At 53.8% G+C, this 19055-nt stretch overlaps 8 protein-coding genes across 8 annotated transcripts; 4 read left to right on the top strand and 4 right to left on the bottom strand.

Annotated features, from left to right (window-relative positions):
* Positions 1–130: 130 nt before the first annotated feature.
* K489DRAFT_369192 (putative translation initiation factor) lies at positions 131–1377 on the top strand (the record flags this gene model as incomplete). The annotated part of the gene is made up of 2 exons (XM_033603015.1): positions 131–636; positions 714–1377. 2 exons carry the CDS (start codon positions 131–133, stop codon positions 1375–1377), a joined length of 1170 nt encoding a protein of 389 aa, XP_033461342.1.
* A 735-nt stretch (positions 1378–2112) lies between these two features.
* On the bottom strand, positions 2113–2820 carry K489DRAFT_408700 (uncharacterized protein; the record flags this gene model as incomplete). Its single annotated transcript, XM_033607511.1, has 1 exon — positions 2113–2820. The coding sequence occupies one exon, from the start codon at positions 2818–2820 to the stop codon at positions 2113–2115; it is 708 nt and encodes a 235-aa protein (XP_033461343.1).
* A 4625-nt stretch (positions 2821–7445) lies between these two features.
* On the top strand, positions 7446–8267 carry K489DRAFT_316153 (DNA glycosylase; the record flags this gene model as incomplete). Its single annotated transcript, XM_033601138.1, has 1 exon — positions 7446–8267. The coding sequence occupies one exon, from the start codon at positions 7446–7448 to the stop codon at positions 8265–8267; it is 822 nt and encodes a 273-aa protein (XP_033461344.1).
* Positions 8268–8346: 79 nt separating this feature from the next.
* K489DRAFT_335594 (proteasome core particle subunit beta 7) lies at positions 8347–9481 on the bottom strand. The gene is made up of 2 exons (XM_033602192.1): positions 9428–9481; positions 8347–9372 (listed from the first exon to the last, which is right to left on the bottom strand). Exons 1-2 carry the CDS (start codon positions 9455–9457, stop codon positions 8575–8577), a joined length of 828 nt encoding a protein of 275 aa, XP_033461345.1. The 5' UTR covers positions 9458–9481; the 3' UTR covers positions 8347–8574.
* Positions 9482–9787: 306 nt separating this feature from the next.
* On the top strand, positions 9788–10815 carry K489DRAFT_179626 (uncharacterized protein). The gene is made up of 3 exons (XM_033599449.1): positions 9788–9821; positions 9897–9938; positions 9991–10815. The coding sequence occupies exon 3, from the start codon at positions 10260–10262 to the stop codon at positions 10644–10646; it is 387 nt and encodes a 128-aa protein (XP_033461346.1). The 5' UTR covers positions 9788–9821; positions 9897–9938; positions 9991–10259; the 3' UTR covers positions 10647–10815.
* A 169-nt stretch (positions 10816–10984) lies between these two features.
* K489DRAFT_369197 (uncharacterized protein) lies at positions 10985–15378 on the bottom strand (the record flags this gene model as incomplete). The annotated part of the gene is made up of 2 exons (XM_033603016.1): positions 10985–12137; positions 12191–15378. The coding sequence occupies 2 exons, from the start codon at positions 15376–15378 to the stop codon at positions 10985–10987; spliced, it is 4341 nt and encodes a 1446-aa protein (XP_033461347.1).
* A 712-nt stretch (positions 15379–16090) lies between these two features.
* Positions 16091–17843, top strand: K489DRAFT_179572 (FAD/NAD(P)-binding domain-containing protein). Its single transcript, XM_033599448.1, has 2 exons — positions 16091–17677; positions 17730–17843. Exons 1-2 carry the CDS (start codon positions 16206–16208, stop codon positions 17770–17772), a joined length of 1515 nt encoding a protein of 504 aa, XP_033461348.1. The 5' UTR covers positions 16091–16205; the 3' UTR covers positions 17773–17843.
* Positions 17844–17913: 70 nt separating this feature from the next.
* K489DRAFT_316447 (2-nitropropane dioxygenase) lies at positions 17914–18966 on the bottom strand (the record flags this gene model as incomplete). Its single annotated transcript, XM_033601165.1, has 1 exon — positions 17914–18966. The coding sequence occupies one exon, from the start codon at positions 18964–18966 to the stop codon at positions 17914–17916; it is 1053 nt and encodes a 350-aa protein (XP_033461349.1).
* Between the last annotated feature and the right edge of the window lie 89 nt (positions 18967–19055).

Consider the following 19055-nt stretch of genomic DNA (forward strand, 5'->3'; position numbering starts at 1 on the left):
TTTTGGGTAAAGGGAGAATGTATAACCCTAAGCATCATTACCCCTCAACATTCGTCACTCCTAGTCCATAGACGATAGCATGTGGTGAATGAAATACAGTCTCGAAGAAAATATCAAAAGCGTTGGAGCCATGTCACTCGAAGCGATCAGATACAAGGATGGGCGCCTGACCATCCTTGACCAGCTCAAGCTCCCACATCAAGAGGAATATGACGAAATCCACAACGCACAGGATGGCTGGCATGCAATCAAGGAGATGCGGACTCGAGGAGCACCCGCCATTGCCATAGTCGCCGCCCTCGCATTGGCTGTAGAGCTTCAATCAACCCAGCTGTCGGAGCAGCCTGAGGAGGTTTCGGTGTTTATCCTCGAAAAGCTCGACTACTTGGTGACCAGTCGACCAACCGCCGTCAACCTCGCCGATGCCGCCAGGAAGCTCAGAAAAATCACAGAGACCGCCGCCAAATCCCAAGGCGCTACTGGTTCCTCAGTCGCCAAGGCTTACTGTGATGCTGCTGCGCAGATGCTGATCGATGATGTCTCTGACAACAAAGGCATTGGCAAGTACGGGGCCGAATGGATCACCAAAGTTGCGGGCGGTGGTCAAGTCAGCGTGCTCACGCATTGCAATACTGGGTGAGACAACACTCCAAGTCCATTTCTCTGCCAACCTTCCACCAATTGACTGAATACCAACCTAACCATTATTGTAGATCGTTGGCGACCGCAGGCTACGGCACAGCGTTGGGAGTGATCCGATCCCTCCACGCCAACGGATCCCTCAAGCATGCATTCTGCACCGAGACCCGACCATACAACCAAGGATCACGACTGACATCATTCGAGCTCGTCCACGACAAGATTCCCGCAACACTCATCACCGACTCCATGGCCTCCGCCCTGCTCCGCCTCCGCGGGCCCACCGAACGCATCGCCGCCATCGTCGTGGGAGCCGACCGCGTCGCCGCCAACGGCGACACCGCCAACAAAATCGGCACCTACCAACTCGCCATCACGGCAAAGCACCACGGGGTGAAATTCCTCGTCGCAGCACCGCGCACGACCATCGACCTGGACACCAAAACCGGCGACGACATCATCATCGAAGAACGGCCCGGCAGCGAGATGACGTACCTCAAAGGCCCGCGATTCGACGGCGCCGAATTGGACGTCAGCAGTGTCGAAACCATCAGCATCGCGGCCCGTGGGATCAACGTGTGGAACCCGGCCTTTGATGTCACGCCCGCGGCGCTGATCGATGGGATCATCACGGAGGTGGGCGTGGTCGAGAAGGATTCCAGTGGCGTTTTCGACCTCGGGGTGGCTATGAAGGTGCATCATGAAGGGATCAAGCCTACCACTGTGGGCGGCCTTTAGTGTGTTTGATCGGATTCCTTGCCCGCCTCGCCTTGCTGCTTCCGCTCCCTCGTTCCTCTCTTTTGGCCCCCAAATGCGAGAATTTGGAAGGAAATATGCACGATGGATCCTTTGGCCTCCCCTTTCGCTCTCTAGTCGACCATCTCGCCGGTCGCCGCCGATGTTTCGAAATCGTTTCTGATCATGGTCTTGCATTCTGGGGGGCAACAAGCCACCTCCTTTGACATTTCTTTTTGGCGCAACTCATTTCCCCATTCTTTCCCCCCTCCCTCTCCGGGCAGCAGCTCAACGCGTGTCTGTTCCGAATTGCGTTCTCGTTCTCAAAAAGAAACGAACAAACTTGGGATATAGACTTTGGCTTTAGATTACGAACCGTTCCTTCAACACGAGTGATTATAATTAAACGATCGTGATGACGACGGCGATGATGATGATGATGAATGGTGATCTTCCTTTTTAGATTTCTCTGTCTCTTAGTCTGTCTCTATAGGTCTATCAAAATATGTTCATGGCTAAATTTAAAAAAAAGGATTCCCCCCCACGCTGGTGTCAACGGGAAAAATCTAGAAGAAGATGCGAATAAGCGGGAGATTTCCCCTTTCCTATTTCACTTTTGAATGCTCCGCGGCGCCCCCTCCATGGCCTGTCCGGAAACAGTGCCTTTCCCATTCCCTTTCAGGATCCCTTCCCAATAATCCCCCCAAAAGTCAAAAAGCGTGAAAAACCTCGTGGAGATCATGAGGACTTCCGTAGAACGTCGCTGAGACCCCTGCAGCGGCCCTTGGCAATGTGCGTGTCGCGGTTGCTCTTCCGGCTGAAGGAGATGGAGCAGTGCTGGCATTGGGTCGTGCTGGAGCGGTCGCGCTCGCGCATGTGGCGCCGGTAGTTCTCCGCGCAGGAGAAGACTTTGCCGCCGCAGCCGTGGTCGTAGCAGCGCGGACGTGTGTCGTTGGAGTAGGAGTTGAGTTCGTCGATGATGATGCTGCTGCTGCTGCTCTCTTGAGAGGCTGCCCGGCTGAGAGGCGTGTAGAGGGAGGATGTGCTGCTGTGGCTGCTGTGCACCGAGTGGCAGGGGGAGCGCGGTGAGGGGCGCTTGGTCTTGTGGGTGGTGGTGTGGCGGTGCTTGGTGATGGCGCTGCGGGAGGAGGAGAGGGCGCTATCGGCGCGGGACCGGCAGGGTGAGGGGAGTTGTTGTGGGCTTGTTTGGGAGAGAGGGTCGATGAAGTGGTCGGGTTGTTGCTGGGGTTGGGACCATGTGAATCTTGGGTTGAACATCGAAGACCAGGCTTCTAGCTCTTCAGGTTGGAAATCGACGGGCATCGAGGTCGGTGATGACCATGATGAGCCGCCGCCGCCGTATGTGAGGTATTCGGGAGTCGGCAGAGGCGCAGGGTTGTAGGGCGGGAGACAGTCCCATTGCCATACTGGTGATGAATAGTCCATTGTGAAACGATGTGATGTGATTTGTACTTGTGATTGATTGACGATGTAGAAGAATGTAGATGATGTTGGTGATGTTGGTGATTCATAATCTGCATTTGGGTCATGTGGGTGGACTCTATATGTATTCCATCTGCCAGTCGGTCGGCGTCATGCTTGGTATGCTTGCTCGCACTTTAGCCTTGATGCGATGAAGCATGTATCCCAAGGTTCTCTAGCCATCCAGGTCGAAGGATCTAGCACAGCTAGGGCAGAGGGTGGTGGGAGCATACTTTATTTCTGGGTGTGTGAAGCGATCGGACAGTACAGTACATAGCGAAACATCAGCGAGCACATGGCGGGAGCACGTTCTCGCATGGCGATTGGGTCGCTTGCGAGGAGGCCGACGAGCTATGACAGTCGCCAAGGACGATCATAGCCTCACAGAGACCTGGTTTCATCCTGTGCAGAGGTTTCCATGCCTGATACAGTCAGGAGCCACGTGGAAACCCACGTTGATATGCTTCATCGTGTCGATCCTCACTGACGGCCGACAAGGGTGGATGACAAGCGTCATGATGGGACGACGATGCCATACTATACAGTAGTGGTGAAGATAGTCGGGAGGATTGACGATGGTGGTGGTGGTGTTTAGTGTAGCCGACGCCGAGGTGGTGGGTGTGTGTGGTGGTGAAATGTGGTGAATCGGGTGGTGAATGTGCGAGGGAACCTTGGAAGTGAGTGACGGACTGAGCGGGAGGGTGTGTGTGAGAAAATAGCACAGGAGGACAACACCGCCATCGACATCGACATCAAGACACGATTGGCAACGATCTGAACTGTAATCACGACAAGCTTGTCCCGGGCGCAGCTGCTACGGTTTGCGCGCAGCGAACGTCGCTTCCTTCGCCTGCTGCTGCGACGATGGCGTGGAATATTAAAAGTTGTCCATGTGTGAACTAATGAATTGAGGTAGACTGCGGACAACATACCTAGCACTACTGTACTGTACTGTGCTGTACTGTGCTGTACTGTGCTGTACTGTAATAAATTGTAATGAAAGCGCCTGGCGTGTAGCCGATAGTGCGTGAGCGTAGTGAGCGTAGTCCTGATCGGGAATTTCTGCGCAGTTCTTGCAGCGGGAGGTGATGTATGGGCTATTAGCTAATAAAAGATGACTAACTCCCTGTAGTGCAGATATGCATCTCACAGTATTCCAGCTGGAGGTTCATACAATACTACTAGGCGTATATATCATACCAGGGGCTACTGTCTAGCATCTACCGACCACACATGCATTTATTACGCCCGTCTATGAACCACCACCACCATCATCACCACCACTACTACTGATTCTACTCCTCCTCCTACTACTAGCACGCGCTGGACCGGGAATTGGCCACGAGAGGAGCGGCGACGATCATCATCCTCCCACTCTTTCAGACTTTCAAAGGATCCATCGAGCATGAAGGGCACGACGAAGCTCATCCTCCAACAAGTCGTCACCGGCGCACACCGAGGATCAAGCGTCGACACCTTCATCTCCAGCTGACAGCCACAGATTCATCATAGTGTAGATCGCTAGACCCCAAACAGTACCCAACTCTACGAACCCCGTGCGCTCATGGCGGCCTCGTGGTTTGATTATGGTTGGGGGCTGAAATAAAGTTTTCATGCTTGATTCCCACCTCGACGCTTGGCCAACGCTGGGCTTGGTATTGCGCTGTTTCTATATTCTGTCTTCGATGAGGTCGCTACATGATTATTCCATCGTGGCCGTGGTGCTCGTGCTTAGTCGTTCTACACATTCACCATCATCGCCTGTTCTTGGTTAGACCTCGCATAATAACTCGAGTACCTACCTAGCCTAGGGAATCTCACACAGTACTGACATAGCAACGACCAGCGTTTAGGTCTGGCAATTGCCTGGCAGTGTATGGACCCATGTGCATTGGATCCAAGACAGAACGTGCTGCAAAACCGGGAGGGCGGAACGACAATGCTCCGATGATGCGCTCTGCACGCGGGCTAAATCTTTGTCTGTCGAGGGCGTCGCATTTGCGTCGCGCACCTGGGGAATTAACGACGCTGATGTTTTGTGGCGGCGTGGGCGGCAGCCCTGACAACGCCAAAGGATTCTTGCCCGCCGATCACTCCAGCATTCACTCGAGGGCTGCACTTGTGAGAGCGACCGTAATGTAAGAAGTGCTGGACAACCAACGCCACCACCACCACCATCACCCCCCCACACACGTGCTTGCGTAAACACACTGCACCCACAAGAGCGCTCTGCTCGGAACCGGCACAATGGTTACGTGACTCTCCCTGACGATCGGCCCCAGGCATAAGCCGCTGAAGTCATCTGCTGGATAATTTCTCTTCCGTCCAGATCACGTGCGAGTGATAATCTCGGCCGAGCATGACGATCTGATACGTAATGCGGGCGGAGCTGGGACGGCACGCGCCTTTCCATCTATCCCTCTTCAGGCTTGAAAAGTGCGATCCAATCACGATGAATGCACTCCGACGACAGCATTGTGCTATTATTGACACATTGCGACGAATGAGTGCTCACTGTCATGGCTTGCCTCCATCCCCGATGAAATAAAACGACTATGACACGCAAACGAAAGTCAAGGGTGGGCTATGCTGAAAGTGAGCCAAAGAGACCGACGCTAGACCGAGCTCTGCTCAAACAAGTCTGCACAACACAGCTTCCACAACCACCAATCAAGCAATGGCCCGACTCGGGCAGAGTAAGGCCGCCCACAAGCGAGCTCTCCAGGACGACTCCATCTAGCTGTCGTGATGCTTTGCCCGAAGTTCTGCAGAAGGATTCCACCTGCATGGCAGTGAACGGACAAGGTGCCCAAATTGCCAGTAGGCTGCCAATGCCAGTAGTACAAAGTCCGAAATGCAGTCATCATGCTCTAGCGCCTCAGCCGGAATCCCAAACAGAACCACGTGCTTCATGCACACAACTGACAAATTATTCAAAACATCGAGCGTCGTCAAAGAGACCATCCTCCACGCGCTTTACAGCGAGCCTATCCTCGACGCCGTTCCAAGAAGCAACATATGACGATCGGGCAGTGGTCGATGGGTTGCTCTCGCTGCAAAATGGTAGTGATGAAGACAGCGACGATTCAAGTGACAGTGATGACAGTGTAAGCGCTTTCGACCCAAGGTCGATCGTTCGTGGTTCGTTTGCGGAGAGCTTTGCATCACAAATCCCTGCCGAAGCGCATATTGCCACGGGTGAGGTTGGGATCTCTGTTGCTAGAAGTCCTACCGAAGTCGGTCAATCGAGAGAGCTTCTCTCATCAGGGGGTATACCCGATGCGCTGCAGGACCAAGCAGCCTCCACCTCACGTCCCTCAAATATACTATCGTCGCCTGTGACTTTAGCTCTGCGCGGTTCAGATCGTCGATCATCGCTTCATGGTATAATGAAGACGGGTCAAGCAAAGAGATCACGTGTGACATTCTCATCCAACGAAGGAGTTGAAGATGACCGAACAAGCCAAGACGAGATGTCAAACATCAAGGCCACGTCCGATTCCTGCGATACCCAAAGCGGCATAGACGGGACTGTTCTATATCATGACAAATTTCCACGCAGCACAAACGATGATGGACCAGGCAGTCGTCAGGAGCCCTCATCATCAACAAAGCTAAGTTTAGGCATATCGTCAAATGTCAACAGGCCTCCGCTAGATCAAGAGGATTCCCAGAACAGCCTTTACGCCGAAATGAATCAGATTGTCAGTGATGTCCTAAATGTGACTCGTCCACTGCCCAAAAGTAAGCCTTCGTATCCCTCCGATGCTCCCGGCTCTAACGCCACGGAAAGGTTTATAACGAACAATCATAGCGGTGAATGCATAGATTCATTAGTGGTCTGCCGTGATGATCTCATGTCATCAGCTCGCACTTTAACTCAGCCGAGGAGCGAGTTTCAACACGTCACACAGTCATCTGAGAAATCGCAAACACATCAGCACGAGTCCAATCACGAAACAAACAGCTGTCATCTCGACGATGATCATTGCAACCTCAGCGAGTCCTCTAGTGAATTGAGCTGCTTGAGTCGATCTCCAAGTTTACCAGACATTCCTGCAGAGCATCTACACACGCACCCGGAAAGCATTACCGATGAAGGGTCAAATCAACCCGCTCCACTACTTTGCCCGGAGCCCTCAGGAAAGAGGAAAGCCGTTCGATTAAAACGCCAGACTACCGGCACCAAGAGCAAACATTTTTCGCCTATCAAGCGCAGAGTGACAGAGGTCTTGGTCGACACTCCTCAGCGCACTCACAAGCTTAGAGTACAATCGGCTGATAAACTACATGAGGCAGCCGAAGACTCCGCGCCATCAATAAATCAGGCAGATGCAACTGCCACGGACTCTGCATCGAACGAAGTAGAGCATACGGCACTGCTGGTTGAGTCGGGAATCGCTCAGGACGATGATCAATCTGCCGAGCAAGTCAGCAATGCAAAAAGGCAGTCTACGAGACTCAAACGCAAGACCACTGGATGTAAAAGCAACCACTTCTCTCCTCGACCCAAAACCGACCCAGCACTTTTCGATAGAGTTGATCTGTACAATCCTCATGGCGGCGTCAGGAAGAAGTCAACCGCCGGCATGTCCGCCAATCCCGTCCCATCCATCCTCGAGGATAAATTTGGAATCGTGCAAGAGAGGCTATGGCAGGAGCCATTCTGGCTTATCATCGCCGTAGTATTCCTAAACCAGACCACCGGCCGAGCCGCAATGCCCGTCTTCTGGGCCCTAAAGGCAAGATACATCACCATCGAGAACATCGCCAACGCCGACGTCACCGAGCTCAGAACTATGATTGAACATCTCGGCCTCGGAAATCAACGTTCTAAGCGAATCGTCGAAATCGCCAAAGTCTGGCTCACAAATCCTCCGACACGCAGTCGCCGCTACCGAACGCTACACTATCCCTCCCCCGGCGACGGCAAATCAATGAAGAGCGCCGACATCCTCGAAGACGACGTGGAGATCACCCCCGGCGCCCTCGAACTTGGCCACATGCCAGGTTGCAAACAATATGCCTATGACAGCTGGCGAATCTTCTGCCGCGACGTCCTCCGCGGCGTGGCGGATGACTATCGCGGCTTGAACGCCAAGGACTTCGAAAACTTCGAGCCGGAATGGAAACGTGTGGTCCCCCTCGACAAGGAACTGCGGGCTTGTCTCCGATGGATGTGGTTACGCGAAGGCTACATTTGGGATCCCCTGACGGGCGAGAAACGGTTCGCCACGAGCGAGGAGATGGCTCAGGCGATTCGGGGACAGATGGAAATTGAGGATCCACAGGAGAGGAAGTTTGCACGCCAGGCTGTGGAGAATTCTGCGGCGGATGCTGGTAAGTATCATCGCGAGGTTACCGATGTTGGTAATGATGCTGATCCGGTGACGGAAACTTTGGCACAATAACGAGTTGGATATGGCGTCTTGGACATGAGACGGCCGATCTTGCTGAATATTTTGGCTGTGTACACTATTGTATATCAATACGGAAGGACAGATCGTGCTGGTCACAGTCGTCGTTCCCGAACCAGAGTGTTGCAATTTCTTTACGTGCTTCCATGTTTGATTCATTTCATGCATTGCGTATGTGATTGATAGTATACATCACTGGCCTCAAAAGGGCCATATTTCCCATCCGAATCATTTGACATCAACGTCGTACGCGTGTTTCATAGAAACATGGCCTAGTAAGGCGCAACACCTGGCCTCCACCCTATACCGTCTGGGTGCCATAACCCTTGATCCGATCCGCAAAATCCCAGCTCTGGTTCTCCAGCTTCTCATTCTGCTTCAGCTCGACGCCCTTCTCGTCAATCACCGCAATGCTGTACTCATTCATACTCCTCGCGTCACGGTAGAACAAGACCTTCATGCAATCCTGCACCACCTTCACCGCCGTCGCCCGATCCAACGCCTTACTCGCCTCCTCATCCGGCACCACCTTCCGCAGAATCGGCTGGGCCAAATGCGCCCCGAACCCCGTCGCCAGCGTCGGCGCACTGAAGGTCGTCCCCAGCAGATCCGCCGATGCCAGGAACGGCACATTCTTCTCGTCCAGCCCCGCCACGAGCAGGGCGTTCCACAGCGGGTTGAAATCCGTCCGGCGCTTGTACATGACTTTGCTGAGGTAGGTGTGCAGGTTCTTGGCGCTCATCAACACGTGCTCCAGCTCGCCGCTGGCGTCCCGCCCGCTGCCCACGGCGTAGTTCTCCTCGACGTCGAGCGAGTTGAGCAGCCGGTCGAGGTATTGCATGTCGCTGACATCGCCGCCGAAGCCGACTACCGCTTTGCGGTTGAACGGTTTCAGACGCTTGACGTCGGTGAAGCGGGCGAGGGAGCCGTACGAGGCGAGGTTGTCGGCGGCGATTACGACGCCCGTGGAGAATTTGATCGCGATGACCGATGTGCCGGTGACCACGGGCGATTGGGTGTGTGTGATGGGTTGTTGGGTGCCGCCGTGGGATTGCGGGAGATATGTGGGATTGTAGCTGCCGTAGACATCATCGCGAGGCTGGTCTTGTGTATCAGTTTGGCTGCCTCATGATTGAACGCTCGCTGCAACGTACTCTGCCCCAGGCTTGTGGTAGGTGGTTCATGTTGACGGGTCTGGTGAAAGTCGTGATATATCTAGATCGGTTTTAATGGTCCGGTCTTTTGTCAAAGATCGAGGTGGATAATTGAGGTTTCTTTGTAAGGGTGTTGATATCGTGCCGCTACTCTATTGGGAAGGCATGTTGCCGCAGCGAGCTTAGAAGCACATGAAGCTTAGGCGACGAGCACTGACGCGTGCTGACGATATGATCACGTGATATTCACTTCCATTGCTCCAGGACTTCCCCAATTCCTCCACAAGTTCCTTTCGCAACAACGTCCCAGTTCGCTGAACGCATCATGAGTGGACTCGTTGGGTATGACAGCAGTGAGGATGAAGATAACATACAGCCTGAAAAATCGACCAAGGTAGGAGGTTGCCCTCCAAATCGTGAAGGACAGAGTCATGGATCACTACTCATAGGTGCAAATACGTCTAGATAGCGGAGCTCGAAATATCAAAGACTGCCACTGTAACTGATTCATGTGCGTGATGATCGATGATACGATTTACTTGACACTCTCCTGACTCCCACAGCCCAAGTGAAAGCATCCCGCAGCCAGCAAGATGTTCCCGATCGATCAATTCCACAAGCCGATGCTCAAGTGACTCGAGGAAATCCCGAAGACTTTCAATCAAACAAAGTCTCATCACAACCCCCAGGGCAAGTTCCAAGTGAAAGCCCACCTTCAGGCCCAGCTCAAGGACCGAGTCAAATCCCCACCTCCGCCGTCGACGAAGACGCACTGACTTCACCGCCCTCTTCGCCCTACACCACGGAGCGCCAAAGACTCCGCGACCTCACCATGCCCACAAACCCCTCGTTCCTTATCCCGGACGCCCCTCCGCCACCAGCCTCAAACAGCGAAGAAGCCCTGACTCTCTCCCAAACGACCAAAAAATTCGAACGTTTCCTCACTCTTAAAAAGCAAAACATCCATTTCAACGAGCGTCTCGCCAAACACCCAGCTCTGGAGAACCCCGGCTTTCTCACCAATCTGATGAATGTAGCGGGCATCACCCTGGAGCAGAGCTATGCTAGTTCGCTGGCACCCGAGTCGGCGGTGAGGACCAATTGGCCGGAGAGTTGCTTTGTGGAGAAATTGGTGTGGCAGAATGAGCGGAGGGAGAAGAAGAGGTTGGGGGAGAGAGGGAAGGTGGATTTCGTTCCTTCGTCGTCGAGGGAGCTTTGAGGACGTCTTTGTAACTACGTACGATATCGACGAATTCTGCGTTTGCTATTGAATTCGCCTTACGGGAATTGAGTCTCGGTCCGTCTGAGACGATATGCCCTGGATGAAGAGCATAGTTTGATGACAGGTGTGAAAACGCAGCATGTCGATTTCAACATTTCGGGACTCATGATGTTTGCTCTGTTCATTCGACATCTATCTAGAATGTTTCCGACACGTCTTGCAGTCTCGTGTCTAAATTCACGAATCGAAAGTTTTCCGTGGCTACGTCTCAAAACAGAGTCCTATAATTATTCAGATCGATCCTTCCCCAGCGTTGACTTAATCGCTCAAACCGCTCACAGCACTCTGCCCGCCGTTGATGATTGACTGCGATCCTTGGTTTGCACCTTCTTCAATCCCTTTCCGGCCTGAATTTCACCCAATAGTCCGCCCACATTAGGTCTGGCGGCCGGTGCACTTGCCGCGGGCATCGGTGGCGGCGGAGGTGCACCCGTTCCTGGCATCGGCGGTGGTGGAGGAGCGCCCATGTTTGGCATTGGTGGGGGTGGTGGAGCACCCAGGTTGGGCATTGGCGGTGGTGGTGGAGCACTGCTCGTCGGGAACGGTGGCGGTGGAGGCGCGCCTCCAGTTGGCATTGGCGGAGCAGGTGGTGGCGAAGCGAAACGGGTTGGTGCAGGAGAACCCGTCGCAGAAGCTGGGCTGTCCATGGCGGAAAGTGGACGCGGCGGCGCCATTGTGCCGAAAAGAATAGAAGCAAGTTGCTTGGCGCTACCGCCTTGAGGCTTATCTTCGTCATCATCGTCGTCGTCATCGTCGTCGGACTCCATGACCGACCAGTCGTCTTCATCGGCGGGTTTCTTGGAGCGGCTGCGGTTCACTGCCTGCACGGGATCCGGCAGAGCAGTCTGCTGTTTAGCGACTTCCTGTGAAGTGATGCGATGGAACGGATTGGTGTCGAGTTTGGTCTCGCTGTTGCTGTCAGGTGAAACAATAGAAGGCGCAGCGGAGGATTGGGCGGAGGGTTGGCTCAGATTGCGATAGAACGGGTTCTTCGACTGTTCTGGAGGGCTTGTCACAACTTCAGGCACAGGTGCAGCTGTCGGAGGCAAAGGTGGAGCGGCAGGTGGCTCGGATACTGTAGGTAGCGACACTTGCGGCACTGCGGGAGCCGACGATGGCTCTGCACGGCTTTTCCAAGCATCGACCGGGCCCTCATCATTATCATCACTGGAATCGTCATCGTCACCCATGCTTTCGAGCTGAAGTCGCAGCTGTCGTTCCTTCTCCTTTGCAGCTTCAATCTCGGCGCGCTGAGCCGTAAGGCGAGTCTCCTTCTCTTGAGTCTCTTTCTTGGCAGCCTCGCGACGCTTCTTCTCCTCAGCCTTTTTGAGCTTGCCTGCCTTGACTTGCTCCTCTAAGGCTCGTAGAGATGCTTCTGCCTCTGCACGTTGGGCTTGCAGCTCGCGCTCCTGGCGAGCTTCCTCGTCCCTAGTTATTGTCAGTGAATGCGAAGTTGTAGCAAGTTTGGGGGAGATACATACTCTAATTGCTTGGTCTCTTCAGCGATCGCCGCTCCTTGCTCCTTCAACGCCTGCTCTTCAGCTCGCTTAGTGTCCGCTTGCCATGGATTGCTACTTGAACCTTGCGTTCCCTCGCTTGCTTTGTTTCTCGGGGCAGGAGGCGGAGGTTTAGCCTTAGATGCAGCGGCGGCGGCAGGCGCAGGCGGCGCGATGGACTCTCCTTCAAGTCTTGCGCGTCTTTCCTCCTCGCGTCGAGCATCTTCAGCCTCGGCCTGTTTCCGGCGATCTTCGCGTTCCTTGCTTTCGCGCTCGGCACGCTGTGCAGCAGTCTCTCCACCTTTAGCTGGGGTTCTGATTCCAAGGGCTGCGAGACGCTCGGCCATGCGCTGTTCTGCTTGCTGCTTGATGAAAGCTGCTCGTTCCTCTGCTGTTTTGTAGCTGGCATAGGACGATCCACTGGTCTGTGGAGTCGATGTAACAAACTTGCTTGAGGCCGGACTGTCCGTGCGCGAGATAGGTGAATTCGTACGGCTTTCATCGTCCGCCAATCCAGCTGCCCTAGACTTTGGTTGTGTCTTCTCCTGGGTACGAATGCGAGCTGCGCGGGAGCTTCGCTGGAGATCGAAAATGAAATCCTTGACCTCATCTTCTACACCGAGACCATCCTCCCAACGGCGCCTCTCATGATCATCCGCAGCTGATGGCGCGCCCTCCTTCAGACTGGACTCTAGACTCTTGCTGTATTCCGTGACGCTCTCCTCAACTTCTCGAACCATTTTTTCGTTATCCTCGCGCTCGCGAGTAACGCGCTTGCTCTCGTCCTCGAGACGTCGTGCAGCAGCGCTACCGTCATCTGCGACATCAATCTTCTTGCCAGTCAGTGCTGCGGAACGTTGTTGCATCATGGCTTTGGCTCTTGCTTTCAACCTGTCGCTTTCGGTCACTGCACCACCAGGACCAGTGCCAATGATGGGGGTGGCCGTTCCAGGGTGTGCTTTAGCGTCCTTCAGTCTGAACAATTCGAGTTGAGCATCTGCAATCGCACGCTCACAACGCCTGACGTGGCTGGCAAGCTCCGGGAGACGGTCCTGCAATGTGCGCAGCTGCCGTTGAAATGTCCGGGTCTCGGCATCAGAGCTACCGTTTTTGAAGGCGCTGGCAGGATGGCTGTCGATGTCTTCTTGTATCCTGCGGATGCGTCGGAACAAATCCTCGCTCTCCTTTCTATCCTTTCGATCAAGTGCATCCTCCTGGTCTTGACTATTTTCATCTTCAAAGTCCATCGCGTCCAGGAGAACCTGCTTCTCTCTGATGGTCTTCTTTAGCTGGTCAATGCTCATGTCGTCAGCGTTGAGACTACTGGTTTCGCTGTGGGCAGGAGACGAGCTTCTAGCACCATCTTGTCCGACTCTGCGCCTAGCCGATGAGCGATAACCGACATCGTTGTCATCGTTTTTGAATACTGTAGCATCTTTGCGTCCTAATTCCGAGCCGGCGCCGCTCTTGAACGAACGTGATTTCAAGTAGCTTACTCCAGTCTTCTGTGGCTGCAAGAACGCGCCACTAGATTTACGCTCTTGCGCGTCTTGGCTGAGAAGGCCCTTCATAGTTCCAATGCTGTCGTTGAGATGGCGCGTCGAAGGGGGAATCAACTCCGGCGGGAGCTGATTGGGCACAGGGTATCCGTTCAATCGCCGATAGATGAGATGCATAGCGACCGCGAACTCATCGAGGTTCAACCGACCTTTGTTATGCGGATCACTGAGCGTCCAAATTTGCTCCAGTTCTGGCTTGTCTAACCCTGACTGGCTGAAAATCTCAATGGCTTGATTGCCCGTGATGAATCCCTTCCCGAATCCGTCCCATGCTTTAAACATGTCGTCATAAATCTTTTTCTCGTCTTTGGTCACCGCCCAGGGAACTGTGGCGTTACCCCTGAGCCCCTGTGTGGTGAAGCCGGTCTCCCTTCCAGCTTGCGGCATCATTTGCTGCTGCAGAGCCTGCAAATTGGGTAGGCCACTCGCTGGTGCATTGACTAGACCCCACTGACCTGGCATGCCGGTTGGCTGAGCATTGAGAGGTGCAGGCATGGAGCCTGGATAGCCAGTCTGTTGCGGCATCAATCCAGTGCTCTGGCCGAAGCCAGTCGGCATTGGCGGCATCGGAGGTCGTGGCCCTGAGTATCCTGTGGCTTGAGGCATACCGCCCGGATAACCTGTCGCCTGTGGCTGCATAGATTGTTGATAACCTGTCGCTTGCGGGACCTGGAATCCTGTTGGTTGTGCTGTCAGGGCCGAAAGTAATTGCTGGTTGGAAGGGTTCTGCGCCTGGGGTTGTTGAATCTGTGGGACCTCAGTGAAGCTCGGCGCGTTTGACTGCTGCGGTGGTCGAGGAGCATCATCAGGAATGCCGAAAGAGATGATGTCGACCATGCTGGAAACTTCATTGCGAACCTTCTCAGGCAGAGTGGCAGGCAAATCCTTTCCTGTGAGCCTCAGATTGCACAAGTACATGGACAGTGCGAACTCCGGGAAGAGCAGCTGACCGGACTTCGTTGTGTCTGATAGTGTCCAAATTTGTGCCAGGCTATTCCCATCCAGTTTACTCCTGATCAACAAATCTTTCGCCTTCTCTCCAGTCAGAGCTTGAGCACCACCCGTCGCGCTTTTGAACAACTGCTCGAACTTGGCCTGATCCTGTGCTGTGATGAAGCTCAGCCTGATGTTGGGAATCTTGTTACCCGTAGCTGGGGCTGCGGACGGCGGTTGAGAGGATGGCGCAGATGCCCTGAATGAATTGGCCATGTCTGCACTCGTCATGCCGGTTGGCTGTGGTGCTTGTGCGGGTGCCGGCGCTTGAAGTGTCGCCTGTGGCATTGGTGGGTAGCCAGTCGGTTGCGCTTGTTGCTGTGGCTGAGGCTGAAAGCCTGTCGGCTGAGGTTGTTGGAAGCCTCCATATTGGGGCTGTTGCAAGAATTGCTGAGGTTGCTGTTGCTGTGGTTGCGAAGGGTATCCAGTCGCTTGAGGCAAGACGCCTCCTCCCGGATATCCGGTGTATTGCTGCTGCAGAGGAGCTTGACCATAGCCAGGCTGCTGCGCGCCAAATGGGGTTTGACTTTGAGGTGGTTGTTGCGGTTGCTGACCATACTGAGGCTGGCCAGCGCGCCCGGCGTTTGCGCCGCCTAGGTACGAGCTCGACCCAGAGAACATGATCAATGGATGATCTCAAGAGCTCAGTACCGACGGTTAGGAATGATGGACAACCTGATTCGTGTCGGAGAGATGAATGCTGGCTTTGTTGGCCGCTCCAGCTCCGCAATCACTTAGCAGCATAAGGATATTCTTGGCGTCAAGTAGGGCGGCGTTGAGCAGGGCTGCGTCACCACACAGCTACAATGCTGTAGCCTCCGTGAATCTCAATGGACATGAGTGACATTTAGTAGCTCCGGCTCATTCGGCTGCACCAATCAATGACTACACACAATACTCAAACGGAGGATATTCGACACACGCAGATGAGCTGGAAACATGCCCGAGAACGCTTTGTTTGGTGGAAACATGGATGCGAGCGTTGGTTCAGCATCGTGAACGAATGACCGCACCCTTGCAGGAGCGCCGGAAGGCCAGGCCATGCTAGGGTTGGTGATAACCTTGTGCTTATCACCTAGGTATGCACACGTGCCGGTCAATCCGAACAATGAACCACGGATGCAGGCGTTGAACGTCTTTGGAACCTGTGATACCTTGCTTCTTACCGCAGGCGAGCGGAATTCCAACAACTGGCGGAGAGGATCACGGTCAGTCATATTTTGTCTTCGTTACGCGACCGCGACACGAACCTCCCCGTGGTTGCCGCGACGTCCCGGCTGGACGGCGCTGACTCGGGGAGTCTGCCATGATGACTCCTGCAGATGGACGATTGATGTCACAAGCAAAATCACAATGGCAGACTCGAAGCTATGGCTATTTCTGTGCAGACGCGCTCACTTTGAAATTTCAAATTCTTGAGAACCCACAGTATTCCGGTTTTGTACAATATGGAGCTCTTTCGAAAACCGGCTAGAACAGCATTCAATCGCCAATGGCGACTGTCTTTGACAGCTACATCGAGACCAAACCTCCTGCATATTTCCCGACGGGCCCTTTCAATCAAGCAACTCGATGAGCAGCGAAATGGCCGTGAAAGAATTGTGATCCTTGGGTCTGGCTGGGCAGGCTTCTCCATGTCTCGCGAGCTCGATGCGCGCAAATATCAAATTGTCGTCGTGAGCCCTCGCTCATATTTTGTCTTCACTCCGCTACTCGCCAGTACAGCCGTAGGTACGCTGGAATTTCGGACTGCGCTGGAGCCCGTCCGATCATTCAAAGGCCGTGGTGCGGGAGCGGAATTCTTCCAGGCATGGGCTGAGCAGGTCGACTTTGACAAAAAGACTTTGACTGTCGAGGAAGCTGTGCAGAATCCATTGCAAAGCAGAGCTCTTGCTGCGTCGAAATCGGATCTGGAAAGTGCCTACAAAGCCAAGGGACAATTGTTCGAGCTTGCATGGGACAAACTCGTTGTAGCTGTTGGATGCTACGTCCAAACATTCAACACGAAGGGTGTCAAAGAACATGCTTATTTTCTGAAAGATGTTGGCGATGCTCGCAAAATTCGGAACCGCCTACTGACATGCTTCGAGACTGCTGCATTACCAACGACTTCCGAGGAAATGAGGAAACAGATCCTCAACTTTGCCATCGTAGGAGGCGGACCAACTGGCGTTGAATTCGCGGCCGAGCTGCATGACACGGTGTACGAGGATATGAAACGACTATATCCTGAGCTCTTCGAACACTTTCGCATCACAATCTACGATGTCGCTCCGAAAGTCTTGAGCATGTTCGACGAAAAGTTAGGACAATACGCCATGAAACATTTCCAACGAGCAAGCATTCATATTCGCACAAGTCACCATGTCGAGGAGCTACGAATTGGAACACCAGGATCGAACAACGGTAAACCCGAAGCAGGACAAGCGCCGCTCTCGTATACATTGAAAGTCAAAGAAGATGGCGAAGTAGGCGTAGGCATGTGCGTATGGTCCACAGGCCTGATGATGAATCCGTTCGTTGCGAATGCTCTTGATGGCAAAGTCAAGCGCGACCAACGGACGGGAGGAATCGTCACCAACGACAAGATGCAGATTCAACGTTGTGACGGCTCTATCATCGAGAATGTCTTTGCGCTCGGAGATTGCGCTTCCATTGAGGACCTTCCATACCCTGCTACAGCACAAGTTGCCAACCAAAAGGCCAATTGGTTGTCGAAACGACTAAACAAGGAAGACCTCGCCAGTCGACACTTCAAGTACAAAGATTTGGGTATCATGGCCTATATTGGAGATCACAACGCGCTTGTCCAGAGCGCTGGAGGCAATATCTCGGGCAGAGTAGCTTGGCTCATATGGCGTGGAGCCTATCTTGCAAAGAGTGTCAGCTGGCGTAACCGTATGCTAATACCGATATACTGGTGAGTTGAAAATTCATTTGACCCGGCAGCGTATTTACTAATTTATCAACAGGACCATCAATTACATCTTTGGCCGAGACATTTCGCGCTTTTGAGAATAGTCAATTGGGATGCTGTGTGCTAATTTTTCCAAGATCTGTTCATAACCCATACATGCTAGAGATCGTGTCTAACAAGCTAAATAAAAACGCCAGTAATACTCGAGGAAAACAATACGGAAGTTTTACAAGACACGCTCAGAGCTTGCTACTCCTGCCTGCCTCCAGATAAGTCTGCTGGTGACGGAGCGAGTCAATGCACTCCTGAACCATCTCTTGGACGATCTGTCCAGCAGGCTTGATGTCCTTGATGACACCAGCGACCTGACCCATCAAGTAGGGAAAGTCAACCTCACGGTCCTCATCCATATCGTGCTGCATTGGCACGATTCCTTGGTCACAGAGCCTCTTGATCTCTTCAGGCCTCTTCTCCCATTCCTTGATGTAGTCGTTGACCCTGACTCGCAGCGGTCTACCCGAGATAACAAGCGTCCGCTGAGTCTCTTCGAAGGTCGCGGCGACGACCGCCTCCTTGTGCAGCTTCGAGCACCCGGCCTCTTCGGCAGCGACGAATCGTGTTCCGACCCAGGCGCCAACCGCACCGAACGACAGCATCGCCGCCAACGACCGTCCGTTGTAAATACCACCCGCGGCGACCACCATTCCAGGCTTTCCCGTCAACGGGCTCTTGTACTGCTGTGCAACATCCACACACTCGGGAATGAGAATGCTCGTGGCGATATCACCAGTGTGTCCACCACCCTCACCACCCTGCGCACAGACAATATCGACACCCGCCTTGAACGCCTTGTGCGCATGCTTCGGGTGTCCCACCATGTTCATGACCAGAATCCCCGCCTCATGGAGCCTCTTGATGACATGCGCTGGCGGAATCCCCACCGCCGAAACGAACAACTTCGCACCCTCCTCAATCACCACCGAGATCAACTCATCCAGCTGGCCGTGGGTGTAGTCATGGTTGGTCTTGCGCGCTGATCCGCCGACCTGTGGCAACGCGAGATCTACTCCGAAGGGAAGTTTCGGGTCGCGAAGGTTCTGCTTGATTTCGTGGATGATCTCGCGCATCTGCGTGGGCGTGTAGCCCAGGCCACCGATCACGCCGAGACCGCCGGCGTTGGAAACTGCGGCGGCGAGAGGGCCGGAGGAGGTGCGCGCCATGCCGGCGAGGATGATGGGGTATTCGATGTCGAGGAGCTCGCAGATCTCGGTTCGGAGGGTTGGTCGAGGCATGATCACGGTATTGCGATGTGTGTGAGAACGTGTTAATGTGTTATATCAAGCCGCAGAGTAGAATTTCGTGTTGTCGAATAGATGATCTT

Source organism: Dissoconium aciculare (genome assembly GCF_010015565.1).
Source record: "Dissoconium aciculare CBS 342.82 unplaced genomic scaffold K489scaffold_4, whole genome shotgun sequence".
NCBI lineage: Eukaryota > Fungi > Ascomycota > Dothideomycetes > Mycosphaerellales > Dissoconiaceae > Dissoconium > Dissoconium aciculare.

Bases quoted from the DNA above. Each gene is read 5' to 3' on its own strand.
- K489DRAFT_335594 (XM_033602192.1), bottom strand. From the start codon at position 9,457: ATGAACCACCTACCACAAGCCTGGGGCAGA. The intron at 9,373-9,427 runs GTACGTTGCAGC...ACACAAGACCAG, and splicing joins TACCACAAGCCTGGGGCAGA to CCTCGCGATGATGTCTACGG.
- K489DRAFT_179626 (XM_033599449.1), top strand. From the start codon at position 10,260: ATGCCCACAAACCCCTCGTTCCTTATCCCGGACGCCCCTCCGCCACCA.
- K489DRAFT_179572 (XM_033599448.1), top strand. From the start codon at position 16,206: ATGGAGCTCTTTCGAAAACCGGCTAGAACAGCATTCAATCGCCAATGG. The intron at 17,678-17,729 runs GTGAGTTGAAAA...ATTTATCAACAG, and splicing joins ATGCTAATACCGATATACTG to GACCATCAATTACATCTTTG.